The 26,242-nt window shown below is 39.0% G+C and overlaps 1 protein-coding gene across 1 annotated transcript in view; it reads right to left on the bottom strand.

Moving 5' to 3' along the window:
• LOC136877293 (aconitate hydratase, mitochondrial) overlaps positions 1-26,242 on the bottom strand; it is a 225,399-nt gene that overhangs the window by 72,040 nt on the left and 127,117 nt on the right. Inside the window, exon 11 of the mRNA XM_067151224.2 lies at positions 1,876-2,081. Within this exon, the coding sequence (XP_067007325.1) occupies positions 1,876-2,081 (206 nt within the window). The remainder of the gene's footprint in view (positions 1-1,875; positions 2,082-26,242) is intronic.

The raw sequence follows: 26,242 nt of genomic DNA, 5'->3' as shown, positions 1-26,242 counted from the left end.
AAATATTTTTGTTCAGAGAACGTACGTTTTATTAAGCAACTATTTTTGACAGAAATAAATATTATTTGATAATTAGTTACATAAGACTTCTGAATTACAAAATAAACTTTGTAATGATTAACATAATACTAAATAACCATATAAAATAATATTTGTGTTGACGAATCCTATATAAATTCTAGCACGTAACAACCCCTTTCCTGTCTGCATTCACGCGAGTCTCAAATCAGCACAATGAACGAGCAAACATAAATTAACGCAGCAGGAAGAAGAAAGCAAGCAAGCAAGCTAACCTGTGGTCTGTCCAAGTTGGGCTGAGCTTGACCTGGCCAGGAGTGCAGCAGCCTGCCTGTACTGTTGTTTACGAGCAGCTAGCTTGCTTGTCTGCTCTCTAGGCAAGCATGGGCAAGTTAAATGCGGAGTTTGTACACCTCTACGTGGCAGGATCTTACAGAGGGAATAGGCAGAGCCTTGAAGATCTCTGGGGAACTGATGGAGATAGTATAGAAAAGTTTGCAAAGGTAATGAGCCTCAGGAGACTTAAGTTCTTGATTCGTTGTTTAAGATTTGACGATCGCCAAACCCGTGAAGAAAGAAAGGAACATGATCGACTAGCACCTGTGCGAAATATTTTTACGTGGTTTGTGGAGAACTGCATGAAATCATATATAGTTTGTGTGAAAATGTAACTTGAGATGAAAAGTTGGAAGAAAATATTTTGATTTCACATTTTGTCACCATGTGTATCGAATTATACAGAATTCAATCACATAAATGCTAGTGCACTCTGATTATTGCCCACTTAAATGACACGGATTTTCTTCTGTGTCGAAAATATTAGTGCTCTTGTAGAATCCTTACTGAAGGATGTATGACCTGTTTAGCCCTGTTTATGATATTTCCCATGTTTGTTGTTATTGCTGAGACGTATGAACATAGTTTCCGCTAACATAAGATTTTCTCTGCGATTAAAATTTTAAATACTGCAATGATACCTAAAAGTTTGAAGAAAATAATTGGTTACAACATGCGGCTTATTTTGGGATCAGAATTTCGCTAAACCATTTTTAACTGGCTCAAACACACCCCTATATAACATAAGGAGTACTTCATAACTGTCCACGTGAACTTCTCGAAACTTATACGTGGGGGGATCTCGCAGGTTCATTGTGACCTGCCTTGAAACTTTATATATTGCGACCGACTGAAGGTTAATGACTTCCGAAGAGTGGCAATTGGTTTACAGCTTGATATTTTGTCTGAAAAGAATTCCAAGAAAATACTATTCAAGATACTGAAAAAGAGTCGGCAAATATTTAAGTTTCTCCGACTAAATTAAAAGCATTTTTAATCAATTTAGGGATAAAGTATATTTGGAATTTTCAGGCACTACAGGACCATCATTTTTAACCTTATAAATACATGAAACATGTAAATGCAACTTCATTTTATGTTATCTCTTAAGGAACAAAATAGGTTTTTGCCTAAAATCCGAGGTCTTGTAATGAGAACACCAACTGAAACTAAAATGTATGGGAGAATGAGAATTTTTAAAACTTGTCAAATGTAAGAGCATGTTAGAAATAAAATGAAGGAGAAAATAAAAAGCCTTCTATTGGTGAAAGAAATACTGAATAACTGAGTGGTTGCTGAGATTGGCTTCCACATACAAACAAGCACTCATATGTTCTTCCCTTTACAACCATCCCCAGCCATGCCAATTTACAGAGTGTGAAAAAAAAAAATAGAGAATAAATGTTTTATCTGCAGTATACAGTAGCTATAACTTGACAAGTTTATGGATCATTACACATTAGTCATAAGTAATAGATTAACTTACAACATTGTAAATACATAAAATAAATTAAAACGCACCTTTATGAGAATTGTCATATCAGTCAAGTCCTTTCCATCCCAAGCATCAAATGGTTCCAGAAGTTGTAGTCGCTGACTCTTGGGATCAACATCAACAGCCACAGAACTTCCATCGGGAGGTGGAGCCTGGTAGGTATCCATTCCAGGGTCAAAGCCCTTTGAAGGCAGTTCATCTCCATATGGGTTATCGAGCATGAACTCTTTACCTAGTGAAAAATAGTAATGCATTAAGCTGAAAATTTTATATCAAAAGCACTACAATAACAGTCATCATGTATTATGTCCAACCCTTGTGCTGTTTCTTTACAGGGTCAGGTATGAAGCGAGATAAATCTTTGTAGCGAGTTTTACAACCAGATGCCCTTCCTGATGTCAATCTCAGAGGAGTAAATGAGATGAGATGAATGATGTGATAGATGATAGTAGGAAGGGAGAGGATGAAACCCAGTGCCAGCACATAGCCTATTGCTGTCAAATAGCACCAAGGGGTCTGCTCAAGGCTTAACGTCACCATCCCATGGACAAATCACTGTCAACAGTGTCATATGCCCTCACTCCACATGAACACTGAGGAGAGGTTTGGAACTGAATCCAGGCTTTTGGCATGCAAACTAGTGATTAGAAGTCCTATACAATAACCTCTCCAACCCTGCTGGCCAACATCCATGCTGAAATCTTTTCAACCAACAGGACTTGAACCAGCTAACCACTGTATCAGACCACACAGACTTGACACCTTGCCGATAATGCCCAGCAGGCGAGCTTAATAACTGAATCATTATGGAAAACATTTTGTACAATCATAGTACATCATGCAACAAGCCTATAATGGCAATAATGAAGACACGAGTGTCATAATTACTATTACTGGTGAATTGCATACGACTGTTTATGCTCGATAAGTATAACTCGATTTTTTAAATACAGTTGAGACAATATTAAATTGTGTGAGCCGCCCCTTTATAAACATTTTGAACTGGCCTTGCGCCCTAGAATAACTGTGTCAATTGGCTGCTCTGCAATATACCGTTTTAAGCTAATGTATCCCGCGCGGCATTGTTCTGGCTCCGTGAGGTTGCGCATAACTGCGCATGCGCCGGCCTACTACCAGAGAGTCTTGCTTCTTCCTCGCGTCTGACGCGAAAGCCAGTTCGCTTGGGTCAGCCATGACGCACGCTTGTGTGTTTGAGTGTTACGCCATGGAGAGGTGGATTTCCAGAAAACCCCCGTAGTTACTAGATTAACGGGGATTTTCCCCAGGTGAACTAGTTGGTGACCTCCTGCCATTTCTTCTGATCATGTGTTTGGATCTATATTTCGTCTGGATACTCGCTAACAAGGTCTGATGCCGGTCGTGTGACTGCATTCTTCATCAACAATGGCCAGGTTTAAATTCCTCTCATTTCTTCACCACCAAAGGTATGTACCAGTGTTTGAATCATTTTAAACGTCGTCCAGAAGAGGATTTTGATATTTTCGAAGATTTCAGGAAAAATAATAATAATAACAATAATAATAAATATTTGGACTTTGTCGTTAAATTAATACCTATTTGCGTGTGTGGTATCAAAATCTGAAAAACAGTTTCGGCAACTAATCACAGTAATGTGGAAGGTTCACAGTGAACTGAATTGGGATTTTTAGTTTAAAATTTTACTGAGTTCCTTTTGGCACTTTTAAATTGTAACCTTCTTTGTGAACCAAGGTACAGAGCTTTACCTTCTTCGGCTTTCTGTTTGCTTTCCTGTGTTTTGTTTTCTAATTCGTTTGGTATGTTTTCTTCTCCCCTCCCCCTTCTGGGGTTTTGGGTGAATTAAAATTTTTCTCTAGCCTGTTTTCCTCCTTGTTATTTGGAGGCGTTGCTTTTGTTTGGTGGTTACCTTGGCAACGGTTTTGGGGTGATTGTTGTCGGGTTTTAATGTTGTCTGGCGTTTGGAGCCTGTGTGGATCTTGAATTATATATTTCTGAGTTGAGTGTATCGTTCACTGTTTTAATGTTAATTTATTAATTTTGACCACCCTTTAAAATTGTGTTACTATTTTCTTCCCCCGGGTGGTGTGTATTTTTACGTAAAATTTTATATGTCTTGGAAACTGTCCTTGGTGCAAACTGAACGTTTTTAATTTTGGTAATTATGAGAAGCGGCCGCGTTGAAGATCCATTTTATTGAATAATTGTTAACCGAGTTTTTTTATTAATTAACTATCCGTGATCGATCACATTTTATTTCAAGGTAGTATTTATGTAAAGAAGTCAATTGGTTTTCCGTTGTTTTCTGATCACATTTTATTAGGTACGGAGGTCATCCTTTTCCTTTCTTTGTTGTTTTCATAAAATTTTCAATTTATTATCTGTTAAAGAGTATTTATTTACCATTAATTGTTAATTAATAATGAATTAATTTTTCTTTTAAACCATACCTGGGTATATTCTGATTTATTTTATTTATTGTTAATTACTTTTTCCACCTTTCAACTTTACGTCGACTTTATTTACATTTTGGCTTTACGTCTTAAAATAAACATAGGTTTTATCAACTTAATGACTTGGTTTGTTACCTACTATTTGCCCTTCCATTAAAATTCTTGAACTTCATTGAAGTGTTAGTTTTCATTCGCCACGTTCGGTGGAGCACTGCCACCGATTTTCTTGTGTATCAACTTCCACGGCCTTAAGTCGTCTTCCTCCGCTGCTTCCGGTAAGTTATTTCTATGGTTTCTTGTTTTTTTATTGTGCTTAAAATTTTGTTGTCCTTCTTCTTGTGCCCATCATTCTCCCTCGTGTTCGCTATAACTCCCATTTTTGGGCGGACACCCTAGCAGCCTTCTCACCAGGGTCTCTATCTATCTCTCTCTCTCTGTCCTTTTTCCTCCCTCTACTACTCTCACCCTGGTGGGTAAGGTTATTCACCTCATCATCCCTAGGTCGTACCGGGGTCCTAGAGGGTGGTGAGCGGTGAGAGTGGTATCAGAGCGGTGGTTGTTTGTTGTTCCACTGTTGTTCTGAACCCGATTTGAGTGGTAGCAGACCTGTTGTTGTTGTTGTTGCTCTGCTGCCTAATCTCAGTTGTTTCTGCCTTGCGCAACCTAACTTTCCTCCCCTCCTACCCTTGCTCGGTGCAGTGCTGTGGCGAATGTTGGTGGATGGAAATCAAAAATTAAGAAGCTAAAAGTGTTATTGTCAATAACTATTGTAAAAGGGAGTGCAAGGATCTTGTGTAATTTTTTAATTATTTTGTTCCATGTTTGCTACCATGGCGCGTGCCGTTACGAACCCCTCTTTCCTGCGTCGTGCCGAACTGGAGTACGAGTTATCCATTCGTGGCCTTGAACCTGCCCGTACTGTCGCTGAGTGTGCTGCCTTGCTATCAGCCAACTCCCAGGTCCCCATTAATGTATTTTCTATTGACAGGAGTCGAGTGGGTGAGTACCTTAACCTAATCTGTGACAATCTTAATGAAATTAACATTATTCGTGAAGAATTTATTGAATTGCCTCCGTCCAAGGCCCAAGTAAACCGGCTGAGGGCCAGAGCTGACCACTACTCGGGCCGAATTCAGGATATATTATCCATTAAACCTGATTCTGTTTTTGTGTCAGAATGTGCTAGATTGTTAACGGTGGTTTCTGGCATCACCTCTGATTTAGATTTGCTGTTGATTAACAGAGATATGGAGAATTGTTCTATTTCTACTGGACTTAACCCTACTGTACCTACCCTGAGTGTCCATTCCCACCAAATTACGTCCTCGTCCCATGCCCAAGGTTCGTGTTGTGTGACTGCTCCTTTACTGGAAACCTTAGTATCTAAGCTAAATTCGGCGTCATCGCCTAACTGTTTAAAGGAAGTTTTTCGCGGAGTGAAGTCCTTTTCTGTAAATTCTATCGATGAGTGTATTCGATTCCTACGGTTTCTGGTGGAGTTGACCGAGACTGGTAACGTGTACTCAGTCTATGATTTGGGGATTTTCCGCGCCCTCTTCCCTCATTGTGAAGGGATTCTAAAGAGAGAAATTTCTGAAGCTATCTCAAAAAAATTATCGATTAGTACCTTTCATGAACTTGTCCTTTCCAAATTTTTTCCCTCTCTTGCTCTCCAAAGTCTTGTGCCCCAACACTGTTTCCGGACCCAGTTCCTGCATGAGAACTTGCTAACTTATGTGCTGGATCTGCGATTCTTTTGCAAGGTTTTTAGAATTTCTGTGCCAGAATGTGAAATGGTCTCTAGAATTTTAAAAGGAATATCTCCTGCATACCGCTCCTATCTTTCCTTAACTCGTTGCCCTACTACCTTTCAAGAATTGGAAGAGGCCTGTTCCTTTGCTGAAGATGTCAAACATGGGGATGCCTCCAGACCTGTGAATTGCCCTCCCCCTACTACTACCAATTGTCCCGTCCTTCCGTCAACACCTAAAGTTGTGAATGCCCGTAAATGCTACAACTGTGGGTCCCGAAATCATCTAAGAAATTCCTGCCCTGACGTTAGACGTGGTCCAGGCGCTTGCTATTCCTGTGGCTCTAGGCAGCATGTTAAAAGAAATTGCCCCTTGGTAGACAGAAATGGTACTCAATGACTAGAAAGGGAAAGGGCAAGGTCTGCCCATACTAAGTTGGTAAACCCTGAATCTCGTAAAAGACCGGTGTGTCCCCCAAGGTGCAATAGTATTTCTGCTCATGCCACCTCCTCTGGCACGTGCACATTTGTCGAGGTCAACAATGAACCCGTAGATGCCCTTCTTGATACTGGAAGCGTAGTATGCTTGATGAATTATGCCTGGTATTGTCAAAAGAAATCCTCGTGTAAACTTCCGGAAATAAAACCCACTAATCTAAGATGTGTTTCGGCTAATTGTCAGTTTTTAAATATTTTGGGGACTGTGAAGTTCAAGTTGAGGATTGGGAATTTCACTTGGAAGATCAAGTGCTTGGTGACATCCAATTTATCATGTAACATTATTCTGGGTACCAATTTTCTATCTTGGGCCGGTGTCGTTTTGGATCCTCAGTGTCAAAATTTCTTTTTTAAATTTTCTCCTGACCTGAAATTTGAATTGATTAACGTTCCCTTGAAAATGCCTAAAGTTTTGTGTGCGGGTTACCCTGAGTCAGATGAGTCTAGTGACATCTATCGGCTTGACCTGAATCATTTAGGAGATGTCGAAGCACGGCAAGTTCGTGATCTTTGCAAGGAATTTCCCGATGTGTTCACTAGCAAGTTAGGCTTGACCGACGTACTCGAGTATGACATTGAATTGTCTGACTTGCAGCCTGTTCGATCCCCTCCTTATCGCCTTTCCCCACCCCGTATGTTGGAACTAAAAATCATTGAGCAAATGGAAAGAGACGGAGTGATCAGACCTTCGACTTCCCCGTATGCGTCCCCTGTGTTCTTGGTACCCAAACCTTCTGGTGGTTATCGTGCTGTGATTGACTATAGGGCCCTAAATAGTAAGATTGTACTCCTATCTATTCCCCTACCCGACCTTCATACTTGTTTTGGATGGTTCTCAGGTGCGAAATTTTTCACTGTCCTGGATTTGAACCAGGCATATTACCAAGTGCCTTTATCGAAGAGATCAATTCCCCTCACTGCCTTCATCACCGACTGGAACTTGTATGAGTTCCTCAGACTTCCGTTCGGGCTCAGTTGTGGAGCAGCTGTGTTGTTGAGGTTGTTAAATTCCATTCTCTCTGACATTAAGTTCAGCTATGTCTTTAATTACCTGGACGATTTATTAATTTATTCGAATACCTTCGAGGAACATATGGTGCACGTTAGGGAAGTATTGCTACGGTTAAGGAAAGCCGGCCTTACAGTGAAGTTATCAAAGGTAGCTTTCGCCAGACCCAGCATGTCTTTCTTGGGACATGTAGTTTCTTCTGAGGGCGTTTCCATAGATCATTGCAGAACTCAAGCCATTAGGGATTTTCCACCTCCCAAAGACGTCAAGGGCGTTGCTCGATTCATTGGTATGGTCAATTTCTTTAGAAAATTCATCCCTAACTTTGCTGAAGTGGCTGCTCCGTTGAACGACCTTAGGAGAAAGAATGTAAAATTTACTTGGGGTAAAGCCCAGGAGGAAGCTTTCAATTCATTGAAGGTCGCACTGATTAATGCACCTTTGTTAGCTATTCCTGATTTTGAGAAACGCTTCATTGTCCAAACTGATGCCTCCGGGCGTGCTATTGCTGGCGTTCTGTTACAAGAACATGAAGATGGGCGTAGGCCCGTGGCCTACGAATCCAGGGTCCTCAATGATCTGGAGTCTAAGTACTCCATTTATGAACTAGAGTGTCTAGCTGTGCTGTTTGCACTGGAAAAATGTCGATCTTTCATTGAACACGTCAACTTTGATCTGGAGACCGATAATCAGGCTCTTTCTTGGGTGTTGAACCGACCCAAAAGGACCGGTAGGATAACTAGATGGGCATTACGGATCTCATCCTTTAATTTCAATGTTCGCCACATTCGTGGGTCTGAGAACGTCATTGCCGATGGCTTGAGCAGGATGTTTGAAGGTAAAACCTTACTCCTTATCTAAGGGTGTTCTCTGTTGTAAGGGTCGCAAGGACCATAATTCCAAAATTGTCGTTCCTAAAGTTCTGGTACCTGTCATTTTCAAGTATTACCACTGTTCACCCCTTGGCGGTCATCTAGGAAATTTCAAAACTCGTTTGAAAATCAGGCAATTCTTTGTTTGGAAGAAAATGGATAGTGATATCAGGAACATGGTCAAATCTTGTAAATCTTGCGCCATCAGCAAACCTAATTTGAATAACCGGGTGGGATTATTGTCTTCATCACAAGCTTCGCGCCCCATGGAACGACTGTTCATAGATTTCGTAGGACCCCTCCCCCGATCTTCCTTGGGAAACACCCACATTTTTGTCGGTATAGATGCCTTCTCCCGGTTCTGTTGGATCTTTCCCACCAGGTCCACTAATTCACGTACCTCTATCTCCTGTCTAAATTCCATCTTTGCATCATTTGGTCCACCTAAGTTCTTAGTATCTGACAACGCTAGTTCTTTCACCAGTAACTCCTTCAAAAGGTATCTGTTTGAGTTGGGCATTTCACATGTCACCACTATTCCATACTATCCAAATCCTTCTTATGCAGAGAGGTTGAATCGGAACTTAAAATCTGCGTTGATAGCGTATCATCACGACAACCAGTCCAAATGGGACTCCAGTCTGCATTGGTTGGCCCATGCTTTTAATTCCGCTACTCATGAGTCCCATGGTAAGACGCCTATGTCTTTAATGTTTGGCTATACTCCGTACTCCCCTATGTCTAACCTGCTATGTATTGAGGATCTTCTCTCAGATCTATCTAGGCCTAATGATGTTCAAAAGATCTGGAACGAAGCAAAAAGGAATCTAGCTGTGTCATACGAAAAGGTCAAAAGGCAGTACGATAAAGGTAGGAAACCGTCAAAATTCAATGTTGGTGATCTGGTGTATGTTAAGTGCTACCCAATAAGTAAGGCCGTGAATAAGTTTTCGGCAAAACTTGCCCCTAGGTACCAAGGCCCGTGCACTGTGTTGGAGTTCTTGTCTCCCGTTTCAATTTTGGTAAGTGACCCTGTAGCAAGACGTATTAGGCGCGTTCATGTTTCTCAAATTAAACCCGGTTGATCTGGCAAATTGTACCGCATCTTCCGCTGGATGGATGCACCTTTGGTAACTAACCTGTATCGTTAGGGAATTTAGCACACATACTGTGGGATGGCGAACGAGTCAATCTGGTCCTTTCTGTGCCTCGTGTTGGTGACTCTAATTTAGTACTTCTTGTATGTTACTGTTTCTAGGTGTGGATCCTTGTAGTTAGAAATTGTCTTTCCTTAATTGTCTCGTGATGGCGGTATTAATACCTTGGAATAGATATCCTCGTTATCTGACCTTATGCTTATGTGGTGCGCTACCGAAGTTCCATTGGGGAAATCTAATGACATCTAACTTAAATTGTGCTTTGTTATCCCTCTGTTTTCTCTAGGCTTTTAGTATGTAATTTCAAAGACTTGTTTCTTCTGTGGCTCCGCATCGGATTCCTTCCGCTGAACCCTTCGATCATCTTGTGACTTAATCATTGCTGAGCTATGGTGTGCTTGGGATGGAATGTAAGGGAGTGTGTCTGGTGCCTGAGTGTTTACCATTTTGTCATCCTTTCATTGTGTGCGTGTGTCTGAAGATGTGTGGTGCTTTGTCATGATTTGGTTGCTATTTGTGCCATTTTAGTACTGTACGATTTCTGATTGTGGTGTGTTTCGATCTATCGGTGTCGGAAAGGTTCCCTGCTTGCCTTCTGTGTGTCTTAAAGGTGTTTCTGTTCCGGATACTGATGTTTGTATTCATCCATGATTGAGTGATCTGACACTCCTTCTTTGGGCGCTCTTCGCGGCTGTTCTAAAAGTGGTATTCTATGCGTGAACCCTCTATATTATTTTTCCTGTAATGGGTTTTTGGGCTGAATTTATCTTCCTAACCTTTTGATTTTGGGGGTCGTTTTGGGATTACGTAGAAAATCTGTCTCCGATTTTTCCTGTGGGCGTTCGGTTGGTGCACTCCTGGCAGCATTATGGTTGTATCTCCTGTGTTGTAACTTGGTAATGTCGTTGTGAGTTGTTTGGATCCTTTTGAATTGTGGACCATTTGTAACGTAGTGTAATTTTCCTTATCTACCGGTTGGCGTGTGGAGTTTTCGGTGGTACGGTCGGACTTCCTTCCTGAGGATATTTCTCCTTTTGTGCTTCTGTGGGATGGACCTAGTCCTTAATCTGTACCGGGTTTGCTGTTGTAATTTCTGCTTTGTATTGTGCTGTTTTGTTGTGGTCTGTGAGCACGCGTTGAGGATAGCTATCCTTTATCTCTCTATGAATAACCCGTGTTGCTCGCTTGTCATTATGTAGGTAATCGTGTTTTGGATTACGTTGTTTGGCTGTCAAGACACCTTGGTTGGGATGTGATTTGTCCTTTAATTTACCTCTGTGTCACGGTAGATTTGGCTGTTGGTTTGGTATCCACTACTCCGAGGAAGTACACCTTCGGGTGGGCAATTCTTAGTTATCTGTCGGCTCTGGGATTTTCGACTTGTTCTTCCTCACGCAGAATTAGGTTTGTGGTTACTATTCTGTACCACGTTACCCCGTGCATTTTTCTTGTAGTTGTACCTTGATGTGGCCGTTATGGATGACTGACTGATCGCGATTTTTCCATCTGGTAACCTATAGGAGTCTCCTGATTGCCCATCGATGCTACTGTTGCCTGTCTTTCCTCTCTGTAACTGGAGTGGTTTCTGCGTCCCTTCTCTCTCATGGTTTTCCGTTGGTCTGTTCAAAAATTAGGTTTCTATGCTTGAGTCTTTCCCTGTGTCTGGTTGGTGAACTAGGATAAGTGGCCGATCCCAGTGTGGTGTGTTTTTTGCTCAACCCCTCGTTCTTGACCCTTGGACCGATTGACGAGTTCGCCACTCCGTGGTTGTGTGTGTGTCACTCCAATATCTAAAAGTGTAATTTGATAGGTCATTCATGTGTCCTCTTAGTTTAACTCCTGCTATTCTAAACCCTATGTTCCAAGGACGTCTATTCTTTGGTGTGGTCCTGTACCTTTACTTATATATTTTTCTTGGGGTGATTTGTGCTTGAGTAATATTACTGCTTTCCTTCCGTTATGTTCATGATCCTTCGGGATATCTGTCTTAGTCCTAGTTGGTATTATGTGTTGGATTGTACCCTATGTTTCCTTGTGTTCTTGTTAATTGTTTCTCCACGTGTCATGGCTTAGTGTCCTTTGTGGCAGAGTAACACGGTATATTTTATGTAGTTTCCCTTTGATTTCTTAATTGTCGTTAAATGGACCCTTCTTTTCCTTCGGTGCTATATCGGACCAAGTGGAAAGCTCTGGGCTTCAGCTAGTTTGTTGGTAACTAGCCTATGTAAAGTTAATTGGCGGATCTGTGGATCCTGTAACTGAATACTCACCTACTTTAATTTCCTGGTTTGCTTTTTTTCCCCTCCCTCTTCTTGTGGTTTTGCCCCCATTCGGGTTTTCCGGTGCGTTTCATTTCCCCTGTTGTCACCTTTTTGCAACACGAGATCATGCATTTCCTTAATATCAAAGGAGACTTGTAAAGGTATTCGTGCATTAAAAATTAATTTACCACCGTGCTTGCGAAAATAACCTGGATGCGTGGACTTATAATCATGTGGTTTTCGTTTAATTTTGGTCAGTATATCTGTGATTAGTGTGAGAGTTGCCAAACCTCACGGTGAACTGCGTCATGTGTCATAAACTATGTCATTGTGTGATGCATTGAAACAATGTGTATTGGGTGAACCTGAATATTTGGTGAACTCTGGTCATTGTGCTCTCTATTTGATGACAAACATTACTCTGGTGATTTTCCGAGTGCTCGGTAAACGTTTCTGGACACTGATGTTGATCGCACCCCGCCAATTATTTCTAAAAACTATGTGATATGGAACTGTGTCTTGGACTATTAACCTGGTCATGTGAACTCCTAACTAAAATTAGTTAATCTTGGTGGTCGTTTTCTGTTGGACTACTTCGCCCAAATTTAGTATATGTGTGACCACCACATCATTGATGGCATATGCATGAGATTTTGTCGTCGTTTCGGGGCGGGAGGGCTGAGACAATATTAAATTGTGTGAGCCGCCCCTTTATAAACATTTTTAACTGGCCATGCGCCCTAGAATATCTGTGTCAATTGGCTGCTCTGCAATATACCGTTTTAAGCTAATGTATCCCGCGCGGCATTGTTCTGGCTCCGTGAGGTTGCGCATAACTGCGCATGCGCCGGCCTACTACCAAAGAGTCTTGCTTCTTCCTTGCGTCTGACGCGAAAGCCAGTTCGCTTGGGTCAGCCATGACGCACGCTTGTGTGTTTGAGTGTTACGCCATGGAGAGGTGGATTTCCAGAAAACCCCCGTAGTTACTAGATTAACGGGGATTTTCCCCAGGTGAACTAGTTGGTGACCTCCTGCCATTTCTTCTGATCATGTGTTTGGATCTATATTTCGTCTGGATACTCGCTAACAAGGTCTGATGCCGGTCGTGTGACTGCATTCTTCATCAACAATGGCCAGGTTTAAATTCCTCTCATTTCTTCACCACCAAAGGTATGTACCAGTGTTTGAATCATTTTAAACGTCGTCCAGAAGAGGATTTTGATATTTTCGAAGATTTCAGGAAAAATAATAATAATAACAATAATAATAAATATTTGGACTTTGTCGTTAAATTAATACCTATTTGCGTGTGTGGTATCAAAATCTGAAAAACAGTTTCGGCAACTAATCACAGTAATGTGGAAGGTTCACAGTGAACTGAATTGGGATTTTTAGTTTAAAATTTTACTGAGTTCCTTTTGGCACTTTTGAATTGTAACCTTCTTTGTGAACCAAGGTACAGAGCTTTACCTTCTTCGGCTTTCTGTTTGCTTTCCTGTGTTTTGTTTTCTAATTCGTTTGGTATGTTTTCTTCTCCCCTCCCCCTTCTGGGGTTTTGGGTGAATTAAAATTTTTCTCTAGCCTGTTTTCCTCCTTGTTATTTGGAGGCGTTGCTTTTGTTTGGTGGTTACCTTGGCAACGGTTTTGGGGTGATTGTTGTCGGGTTTTAATGTTGTCTGGCGTTTGGAGCCTGTGTGGATCTTGAATTATATATTTCTGAGTTGAGTGTATCGTTCACTGTTTTAATGTTAATTTATTAATTTTGACCACCCTTTAAAATTGTGTTACTATTTTCTTCCCCCGGGTGGTGTGTATTTTTACGTAAAATTCTATATGTCTTGGAAACTGTCCTTGGTGCAAACTGAACGTTTTTAATTTTGGTAATTATGAGAAGCGGCCACGTTGAAGATCCATTTTATTGAATAATTGTTAACTGAGATTTTTATTAATTAACTATCCGTGATCGATCACATTTTATTTCAAGGTAGTATTTATGTAAAGAAGTCAATTGGTTTTCCGTTGTTTTCTGATCACATTTTATTAGGTACGGAGGTCATCCTTTTCCTTTCTTTGTTGTTTTCATAAAATTTTCAATTTATTATCTGTTAAAGAGTATTTATTTACCATTAATTGTTAATTAATAATGAATTAATTTTTCTTTTAAACCATACCTGGGTATATTCTGATTTATTTTATTTATTGTTAATTACTTTTTCCACCTTTCAACTTTACGTCGACTTTATTTACATTTTGGCTTTACGTCTTAAAATAAACATAGGTTTTATCAACTTAATGACTTGGTTTGTTACCTACTATTTGCCCTTCCATTAAAATTCTTGAACTTCATTGAAGTGTTAGTTTTCATTCGCCACGTTCGGTGGAGCACTGCCACCGATTTTCTTGTGTATCAACTTCCACGGCCTTAAGTCGTCTTCCTCCGCTGCTTCCGGTAAGTTATTTCTATGGTTTCTTGTTTTTTTATTGTGCTTGAAATTTTGTTGTCCTTCTTCTTGTGCCCATCATTCTCCCTCGTGTTCGCTATAACTCCCATTTTTGGGTGGACACGCTAGCAGCCTTCTCACCAGGGTCTCTATATATCTCTCTCTCTCTCTGTCTCTCTTTTTCTCTTGCTCTCTGTCCTTTTTCCTCCCTCTTCTACTCTCACCCTGGTGGGTAAGGTTATTCACCTCATCATCCCTAGGTCGTACCGGGGTCCTAGAGGGTGGTGAGCGGTGAGACAGTAGAAGTCCGCTATAGCGAGTACGGCATATAACGAGAACTCCGTTATAGCGACGGCATTTTTCTGTCCCTTCAAAATTCCTATATTAAATTATGTATTGTCCTTCGGTTACAGCGAGAACCCTATCACAGGCGCATCCGTTATTACGAGCGATTAAGCGCGCGCGATTTTTTCCGTTACCGATATTTATGCACCCCAGCGATGATATTGCATGCGATCGATTACCTTCGGCATCGTTTCCTCGCTATGTGCACTAGCGATTTCTCTCGTCGACATTCGAAGGCGATGTCGGAGTCGATTAGTAATATCCGTCGACAGTTGTTCCGTAAAGAAAATTCGAAATGAAAGAGAACATATTTTCGTAATAAATGCGTAAATAACGTGTCCGATAACGGTTGTTAACTCGTTAAATATAAGGCTGACTAAACTGCCGCTTAATTTTGAGGCTAAATACTGCAATTAAATAAGAATGGGATACACCTTGAGATATGGCAGAGTGTTTAATTGATTTCAGAGGTTAGTTTATGTTTTGTCGCGTCTGGTTAAATTGCGGAAAGGCTATAATGAAAATTTATAGCGAGAAAGGTATAATTTCCCTACTGGCGCTTGAAGTGTGTTTTCATCATACGTATAGTACAGTTAAGTTAGGATACGTGACGCTGTTTGAATAAGAAAACTGAAACGTTTGCAACAAAATGCTATCGATCATCATCGGTACGGTATAGTTTTCTCACTTTGTGCATTTGCGAGCTCTCTCGTTGACATTCAAAGGCGATGTTGGAGTTTATTAGTAATACCTATCGACTGCTGTTCTCTAAAGAAAATTCGAAATGAAAGAGGAAAACACGTTTTCGTAATAAATGCGTAAATAACGTGGCCGATAGCAGTTGTTAACTCGTTAAAAATAAAGACTGAAGTAAACGATCTCTTAATTTTAATGTTATATACGGATATTTAAGTAATAATGTGATACACCTCAAGATATGGCAGAGTACATCACTGATTTCAGAGGCGTCTAGTTACGGCTAATTACATGTAAATTTTTCGTGAGGTGTTTGCCACAGAAGTCTCTGGAGTGATACCGTATTTCTCCGAATCCAATACTTTTTTTTCTCAGAATCTCATGCGAAAACTCGAGGGTTGTTGCCTTTGCAGCCTAACAGTAAGTTAATGGATACCACTGGCAACTACCGCGGTAACCACGCTGTTTCATTTCACACGCGCACAGAACTCGTTGACAATAAACGAGCGCCTCTTTACTACACATCGCTAGCCGCGAAAACCGGTTGTACAGAGCCTGTGTGTTTCTCAAATCTGCAGAATGGCATCAAAGCGTGCGACCCTTCGAATTCTTAGAAAAGCCATGGCTACTCAGTGGCAGAGTCATAACGCGTCTATTGTACTTGACGCTTAGTAAAATTAAGGTTTATAGACAGCAGGAATATTTTCGTGATGGATAGTCGTGTTGTAAAGATACGTGGAAACGGTATTGCCGGCAAATTTTCAACGGGTTCTAGTTGATATGATGCCAATTATAAGTTAATGTCTATTAAACACACGATAATGTAGAATAATTGTGCAGCCGCAAGTAAATAAGGCATAGGCCTAACTAAAACCAATATTTGGCGTTAGCGTGAAGACAAAGAACTAAAAAAATGCGTACTGTACAAAAAATACAATCAGTGGTCCGCAACAAGGACGCTTGAAAGAAGTGAGGTATCTGCACGAAAAACGCAAGGGCGGAATGGCTATACCGTGGTGCAATAAACTCGTTCGTTGACTTTCAACGTTCGCGAGTAGGCCTATACATCGCTAGCCGCTGAATTTGGCCGAACCTGACAAGCGAGACGTGCGTGTAGCGGCAGCCGGTTATATTTGGCGCTGCGTAAAAGTAACAGTTTTATAGACAGCAAGAATAATTTCCTGATGGATCGTTGTATTGTAGAGACGCATGGAATAGGTATTGCCGGAAAATTTTCAACGAGTTCTCTTCGGTATTATGATGCCAGTGTTGAGTTAATGGTCCTTAAACCCGCGGAAATAAATAATTGTGCAGCCACCAAAAATAAAGAAATACGGCGTGACGAAAGTTAATGTTCGGCGTCTAAAAATAGTCTAAAAATGCGTAGGCCTACTGTAAGACAAGGCATTCATATGATTTTCCAAACTTCTTTTTGAGCCTGATTTAATTTTTTTGAAGAAAAAAGTGGGTTTCATCTTGGATTCGGAGATATACGGTACTATATTTTTTTCAGAATGAAATTAAACACACACTTTCACGTAGTATCGGATTACGAAAAATAACAAACAAGTAAGCCGTAGTGTGGATATCATCTACGGAAACGCAAGTTTTGAACAAACTGATTGCCGTTTCATACCGATTTTAAAGTGCATGAAGGTTTTCCGACTTTTATACAAAATCGAATATAACGACAATCCGTTATAGCGAGTGTATTTTCTCTCTGTTGTGAATTCTCGCTATAACGGACTTTTACTGTATTCATAAATTTCTGTTGAGATGTCTCTTGACAGTTGCGTTTTCTGAACAGAGCGCATAGCGTATGCGCTGGGTTATTGGTTTTCCGTGAGTGGATCAGAGACCTTGACAATGTCATATGTTTTAAAAGCTTTGATAGAAGGTTATCATAACATAGCTTTATTTCAAATACAAAGTGTTTGGTGACGTGAATTTGTGGGAATGTGCCATGTGGTTGTGAAATATTGGAAGTAGAAGGTGCATTGATGTTAATGTGTGTGTCCGATATGTTTGATTTTGGAAACAAGTGCTACTTAGTGCGTTGAGCGAAGGTACGATGCTATTCTTACCTAATTGGTCAAACAGTTGTATCATAATGAAAATCTGAACTCTGATTGGTGGAGAAACTGTATCATAATGAAACAAACTATAATGAGCCTCATTAAGATTCAGTTTTCTGGCATACAATATTTATATTTCAGCATTGTCGAGCATAAAATTGCGAAATGGATTATCAATGAAAATGAAAATACTATGATACTGTAATATTCAAAGGTATCCTGTTCTCTCTCTCCTTTGGCCTTTTTAATCAATACTATGCATTATCCCGCATCTCTCACATATGGCAAGAGATTTTTTTTTTCAATTTGCTTTACGTTGTACCGACACAGATAGGATCTTATGGCGACAATGAGATAGGAAAGACCTAGGAGTGGGAATGAAGCGGCTATGGCCTTAATTAAGGTACAGCCATTGCCTGGTGTGAAAATGGGAAACCAAGGCAAACAATCTTCAGGGTGCTGACAGTGGAGTTCGACCCATCATTTCCCAGATGCAAGCTCACAACTGCACGCCCCTAACTGCACAGCCAACTCGCCTGGTTCGCAAGAGATATAGGTAGTTAAAAGTATAATGTAGGGATGAAGTACACGAGGGGATTGCACCTGACTCATGATTGTAACTGTAACTGAATGATTTACAGGGACCCTGAAAAGAGAGTACACCGAGACTCTGTGAAGCTGTCACAGGCCCACTAAGACAGCAGGGTTTTTGCTTTTAGAAACTAAGGTTACATTACAAGGAGACTCCCACCTTCCACTAATTGTACAATTGAGGACCGTTTTTTCAAAACTCGCTCATTGCAAAAATGGGGTGAATTGAGTTATATATGGGACGTGGATGTTAGGTCACTTGGCTTTCATGTCCTTAAACTGGTTTTAGCAAAAGTTGTTTATTGTCATCACAATAAGCCGCTAAATCTGGGTCGTTTTCCCAAAACTCGCTCATTACTACGATATGTGGTATACCAAAACTCGCTCGTTACAGCAAACGTCGCTAGACTGCTGGATATTTTGCTGACATGTAAGATTCCATTGTTTTTTTTTTTTTCAAGTATGAATGTTAGTATCCGGACCTTAATATCACTAAAATGTACATTCAGTTCTGCAAAGAAAGAGATTTAGAGGGGAAATCAAAATGTTCAATCTCAAAATACAAGCAAATTTTCTATATGAAATTCAATTTAGGTTTTGGGAATCCACACTCAGATACATGTTCAAGGTGTAAAGAACTTTTATTGATAATTAAAGATAAGAAAAATGACTTTGTAAGGAACAAGGCTCGTATTGATTATAAATTACACAAAGCACGAGCTAATAAATTTTTTGTCATACTTAAAGAAAAGGATGATAGTCATGTTGATGTTATATTTGACATGCAACAAAATCAACCCATTCCTAAAGTATCTATAGGGGAAGCATTTTACTTGAGACAAGCATGGTTATATAATCTTTGGGTCATGACAAATGAAAAGCGACTGGACAAAAGTAAAGTTTTCTTTTATACGTGGTAGGAGACAGAGGGGGGCCGTGGAGCGAATGAAATAGCTTTGGGTGTAAAAGACTATCTTGAGCATTTAGAAAATAATCTTCTCAAGGAAGGGGCTAGATATAAAAAACTCAGGCTATTTTCAGACTCTTGTGTATCCCAAAATGAGAACAGTATTTTATTAGCATCTGTGCACGTTTCCTCGAAAAGTCTAAAGTTTTCACATCAGTTGAACATCATTTTCCCATTCGAGGTCATAGCTTTTTGCCGCCAGATCGAGTGTTCAGGAATGTAGAGAAAAAATACAGAGAGAAAGAAGAGATTGTATCACCTATGGAGTATTATAGCCCACTCAGTTATCATGGACAAGTGAGAATACTGCAAAAAGATTGGAACATCTATGATCTGAAGGCAAAATCAAGAAAGATTTTGAAACGGAAACTACCTTTCAACATCACGAAAACTCGCATCATTCAATACAGGAAACATGAAAACTTCAAGGTACAAGTCGCTGTTCGATACACATACAGTGGTGAATCAACCATTGTAGAAATACTCAATAAAGGGAAGATTTCCTTCAAAGAAATGGACATGGCTCCAAAAATGGAAATAGTAAACCACGTAAGGAAAAGAGCCAAAATATGGCAAAATTAATGAAATTCCTACAAATACCTGGGGAAACTAAGGAGTTCTATGAAGCGGTTCTTAAGGGAAAACATACCAAGAACAAGCTAAATGTAAGTGATATGATGGAGGATACAGAAGTTGGGGAAACTGATTGAGAAATAAAGTGGTCTAGTCAATAAAGACAGAGATTAATTAATTTTATATCTGTTAAATTTTGAAACACTGGTATCGTATATACTATTACCACTACCATTCTTCATTTATAGTATTGTGATAATGTCTGTGTGTAAATTCTGACATTTTATGTTTTTAAATTTGTTTTATATATGCTGTGGAGGAAATTTTTACTCAATAGGATTATGCAATGAGCGAGTTTTGAAAAAAAAAAAAACCCCGAACATTTTCCCCTACCTTTTTTGTAAAAACTATTCAAATTTGTGCCTTTGGCTATACTTAGATTGTAACTAACAAATAAACTGTTTAAGATGTACTTTGTCAAATTATTCTTTTTACTCTATTATCTGACCAGTTTTTTGTCTCTCCTGAAATATTATGATTTTGCAAGGAGCGAGTTAAAAAAAAAACGGTCCTCAATTTCTTATAGCTAGTTTATTGTTTACATGACATAATCCAGCTTAATCTCTAAGTGTGATACTAAATACAACACGTTTCTTTCCAATTATGGAACATCTTCAGCTATAAGATTTAACAAAATTGACAGGACAATTAATATATATATAATTATGATGAGATAAAATGTTCATGTTGGGTTAAAATTTCCAACAAGTCAATGACCAAGTTAATGAACAAAATCGGCATAAGGGGTCTTCTTTATAGACTGGAGAAGTATATACTTGTTAGGTCTTGAAGATAAACTTAATATAAAAAATTTTCTAACATATAACTGTCGGGGGAACTCTTGAGAACAACCGTAGTTGAACTGAATCTCAAGTTAGAATGTTGTGATAAGTCTGAAACATGAAGAAATTAAGTAAGGAAGATATTTTAAAGGAGAAAACCTTGTAAGAATGTTGGTGAGGTGTATAAGGATATATGAAATTGTTTACCTCATAGTCGGTCGGTCGTGCTGTGTTTAGCGGCCTCCCTTACGCCGTGTTGTCAACTAAGTTCTGTGGTAGGCGACGGGAAGCGGAAGGTGAAATAGGGGGAATGCTGTGCTGGGTGGAGTTAACTGAGGAAAGACATGTTGGATGTTTTTCAGGATCCTTTCTGATGGCTTTTCTAGATTAATCCAATTTGGTAGCCTCTTCTAACAAGATATTGATATCCTGTTACTTAATTAATATTCTGGCTAGGGTTTTGTTTCTGATCAATCTCAATACAAATATTTTCCAAGATATTCATTAATTTACCTTTGTTCAATGTTCACAGAATGGTCAAGTCTTTTCCATTGTCGTAAAATTATGTTTATATTCAGTCATATGTAAACTCACGGCCGAGTATTTCCTATGTTTCTCAGCATTAATATGTTCCTGGTATCTTACTAAGAAACTGCGTCCTGTTTGCCCAATGTGTGAATTGGCACAATTTGAACACTTAAGTTTCTATATCCCTGAATTTGAATATCTCTTATTACTTGCAATGCTTTGGTAATTGAAGATTAAACGTTTATTATTATTATTATTATTATTGGTGCGAAAAGCAATTTTGAAATTAAATCTCTTAAAAATATTAGTAATCTGGTAAATGTTCCCATTATTATAAGTGAAAGTGGCAAAGTTTTTCTTTTTATGCTCTTATCAGGTGCGTCTGAGGATTATTCTTAATTTTATTTATTAATCTATATATGTAGTATTTTGTGTATCCGTTGCTTATTGCTATTTTGTAAATGAGATCAATTTCTTTTTGGAAATTGATTTTGGACAAGGGGATGTTAAAGGCTCTATTTAACATGCTTAAAAAGGAACTCCTTTTATGTGCCTCAGGATGGTGTGAATCTTTTCATATGGTATTTATAGTTTGGGTCGGTTTTGTGAAGATTGAAAAGGCTAAATTTTCTTTCAAGGGTTAGATCCAGGAAATTTAGTTTTTTATTTTTCTCAGTTTCTAATGTGAATTTTACAAAAGGGTCTAAACTGTTAATTTGATCTATTAAATTAGTGCTACTATTGATTTGTTCATCTATAATTGCAAAAATGTCATCAACAAACCTTAGCCCGACGATAAGACCTTTTTCTTCATTTAAAATTTTATGTTTTTCTGAATGATCCATGTATATTTCAACAAGGATACCTGATGCTGGGGATCCCATTGGGAGACCTCTCTGTTGATATACTGTGTTACTGAAGGAAAAGTAATTATTGTTGAGGGTAAATTGTAGGAGTAGCATAAATTCTTCTATTTCATGGTTACTAAGTTTCTTATGTGTCTAAGTTGTTCTTAATTATATTTAGAGTTTCTTTTGTGGGGATGGTAGAATTGGTAACATCGAATGAGTACAGAGAAAACCTTGTATAACATGGTGGCATAAAACTACTCAGGAGAAAACTAACTTATGGATCGAGCTTCCTCGCTTATGGCCCCTATTGAATGGGATTCCTTTTTGAAACATGGTAACACTAAAATTCAAAACATCTTAGATGAAAAACAAGAAACCTTGAACAAAAACTTTACAATCTTACTGTAAATCAAAAAAGCATAAATCAGTCAAAAGAATCCCCATTAATACCGAACCCAATTCAACCTTCACCTCCAACTAAGAATCTAAATGACGTTTTTGAGGACAAAGAGTTACAGATCATCAACAAAGGACCCAAACATAATTGGTCTAGTCCATATAACCAAAAGCAATACATAACAACCTCTGCCGAAGTTGAACAAGTTATATCTCAACTCCCAATAGATCAACAACCTGAAATTAAATTCGAAGTCAAGAAGAAACTTCTAGAATTATTTAAAGATCAGAAATATAATATGCCCCATTTACCTTCTAAAGACGTTAAAGGCTTAAAACAAAAAATGACTACGACCTTATAACAACAAAGGCAGACAAAGGTAATGTGTCGGTTATCATGCACAAGAAAGAGTGCGTAGAAAAACCCAAAGCATATTTCTCAGATAATACTTTTACAAAAATAAAAAAAGACCTACTAACTCTGTCCAATGAAAACTTAAACAAATACTTAAACACATTTAGTTTCATCCTTAATAATGAAATACCAACCTTAATTAATATGAATCCAAGACTACCGACAGCAAGAGCTTTGCCTAAGATACATAAAACCTATAAGACCAATCATTAACTTTAACTTTAAAAACAGCCCTACCTACAAAACTTCTAAATTTATCAATAGTTTTCTAAAAAAGCACTATACTTTCCAAAGTGGAACCACAATCAGAAATTCAATAGAATTTTGTAAAATTATTAAGAACATTAAATAAAAACCATCTTTCACTCTGAACTCATTCGACGTAACCAATATGTATTCTACCATCCCCACAAAAGAAACTCTAGATATAATTAAGAACAACTTAAAGACATATGAGAAACTTAGTAACCATGAAACAGAAGAATTTATGCCACTCCTACAATTTACCATCAACAATAACTACTTTTCCTTCAATAACACAGTATTCAAGAGAGAGGTCGCCCAATGGGATCCCCAGAGTCAGGTATCCTTGTTGAAATATACATGGAGCATTTAGAAAACATAAAATTTTAAATGAAGAAAAGGGTGGTCCCAAGTCCGGAATGAGAAAGGAGGAGGGTTTGCTGGTCTGGCACCCAGCTGTAAAATTGCCAACGCCGAGTGTTGGGCGGCGGGAAATAACCTGACTCCCTAAGGGGGCCAACGGCTTCGGGCGAATGAGCCCCTTTGGGTGGGGTGATGGTCCCCACAGTGGAGGAAATGCCACTGGAATCCATTATGCAGCGTCTGTTTTCCAGGTTAGGGGTGGCTGCACAAGGCGTCTGTACTCCAGAGGAGCGGCCTCATTATCACCTCACTGGATCATATCCAGAGTTGTAATTCGGGACCTAGTCCCACACAGGTGACACCTTGACAGTCAACCATGGAAGGTCTTAAGGAATACTCCACCGGCTGAACCAAGAGTTCAGAGAAGGCAGCATTCGGATACGGTGGGCTGCCACCTGAAAGATACCGTGAAGTCGGAGGCACGGAAATACCCCAGTACTACATACACGAATGAGACAAAATCAAGAATCAAACCAAAGCAGATAACATACTTCTCTACACACAACATAAACTCACTCATGCAAACCGGTAAACTAAAAGTGATCACCGACATAATGGACCAACACAAAATTCTTATCATGGGATTACAGGAAATTAGAAACACTGACCAGGATGCCTTGGAATCTCAAGGGTACAGACTTTATAAAGGTATACCCGGGAAGAGAGTGATGAAGAATGTCCCACAATTTGGAACAGGATTTTTGGTCAGCCTTAAAATAATAAACTCAGTTCAAGAATTCAGATCACAGTCTCCACGACTCTCAACGCTCACCTTAAAGGCATCTAATAAAATCTATACTATAATAAATGCCCATGCTCCCACTAATGATAAAAACAACTCCTCAAAAGACCAGGAGGAAACAGGAGAATTTTGGGACCTATTGGACCAGACCATAGATAACATCCCCAATCACCATATAAAATTATTAATAGGCGACTTCAACGCTCAACTAGGCAGAGAAAGAAAATACCGTGATATCATCGGAAAATGGCCAGCACACAAGAAAACAAATAAAAATGGAGAGAGACTAGTTGACCTGTGTAGAAACCATAATTTAATCTCAAAATCTACATGTTTTAAGAGGAAACCTCAAAAACTCAAAACATGGAAACACCCTGACTACACTAAAGGAGAATGGCAACTGGACCACGTCTGCATGGACAAATACCACCACAAAGAGATCTATAACGTCAAAGTCCTCCGAGGAATAGACACAGGTTCAGATCACTACGTAGTTAAAATTAAAATTAAACTCACTCCCCAGAGGAGACAACAAAAGCAAGCCCTTAAAACTAAAAGAAAAATAGATCCTACCCAGCTAATCAACAACAAAAATTACCAGAAAGCAACTGAAAAAATAAAAATCACAGACAAACTTGAAGACTTAGTACACAACCTTAAACAAATTGCAGAAGACCTAGCTCCAATTAAACCACGTAAAAAACACCAATGGTGGAACAGTGAATGTGATGAAACAGTGGAGAAAAGACATCAGGCATGTCTATTACATCAGTCCCAAAAGACAGAAATATCCTATCAAAAGCTAGTAAAACAGAGAAAAGAAACTACCCAAGTCTTAAGAAGAATAAAAAGACAACATCATAAGGACACCCTGCAGTTAATTGAAGAACAGTTCAGTAAAACTAAATCAAGGGACTACTACAAAACCTTCAGAAAGCAGCTCCAAAAATATGAACCCCCGACCCTACTGATGAAGGATGAAGATGGTAAGCTGGCCCATAACAATAAAGACAATGCAGAAATTCCGGCTAAACATTTCAACAAGCTTTTAAATTGTGAGGAACCTACAGAACTCCTTCATTTGGACACCAACACCCCGATAAAAACATCACCAGAAAACATCAATCCCCCCACAATAAAGGAAGTCTACCAAGCTCTGAATAAATTAAAAAACTACAAAGCACCAGGAGAAGATCAGACCTTTGCGGAAATCTGGAAATATGCAGGAACCTCAGCAAAAGTTGCCCTCCATCAACAACTTGTCTCTATCTGGATTAAAGAAGAACTACCAGAACACTGGACAACAGCCCTCATTCATCCTCTGCACAAAAAAGGGGACAAAACCGACCCTAATAACTACAGGGGAATCTCGCTCCTAGACATAACATACAAAATATTTTCAATAATCATCCTTAATAGGATAAGTTTATAACTTGAGAAAGAACTAGGAGAATATCAAGGAGGTTTCAGACCCTGGAGGAGCTGTCCTGATCAGATCATGAGTCTTAAGTTGATAATGGACTATAACAGGAGAAGAAACAGAGATATGGTGATAACATTTGTAGATTTCAAGAAAGCTTATGATTGCATCCATAGAGAATCTCTGTTTAAAATTTTAAGACACCTTGGACTACACCCCAAATTAATAAACATGATAAAATTGACTCTCACCAATACCAAGTCAAAAGTGAAGTTTAGGGGTGAAACATCAGAGACATTTGAAATTAAAACTGGACTACAGCAGGGAGATGGGCTCTCACCACTATTATTTAACTGTGCTCTAGAAATGGTAATGAGGGAATGGTTTAGGAAATGTCCCCCAAAAATAAAGATTGGCCGAAAAATCAAAACAAATTGCCTGGGTTTTGCTGACGATTTAGCATTACTAGCAGTGGACATAAAAGAAGCAAAAACCCAGATATCAGAACTTCAAAACATTGCAAATAAAATTGGCCTCAAAATATCATTTGAAAAAACAGAAATTATGCCCCAAAAACCAACACAGCTAAAAGAAGTCACCATAAATGGTAATAAAATCAAAATAGTAACTCAGTTTAAATATCTTGGAGAAGTAATAACACATAACTTAAATGAAAAAATATCAATCCAAGTAAGAACAAATAGATTAGCTAAAGCACAAAAATTAACATGGGATATCTACAAAAAGAAATGTCTATCAATAAATACAAAAATAAAACACTACAACACAGTTATAAAACCGGAAGCTACATATGCAGCAGAAACACTCTTTTACCTGAATAAACAATC

The sequence above is a fragment of the Anabrus simplex genome, chromosome 7 (assembly GCF_040414725.1).
Source record: "Anabrus simplex isolate iqAnaSimp1 chromosome 7, ASM4041472v1, whole genome shotgun sequence".
NCBI classification, from domain to species: Eukaryota; Metazoa; Arthropoda; class Insecta; order Orthoptera; family Tettigoniidae; genus Anabrus; species Anabrus simplex.
The sequence above is the reverse complement of the archived record's forward strand: the minus strand, read 5'-3'. Positions and strand labels throughout refer to the sequence as shown.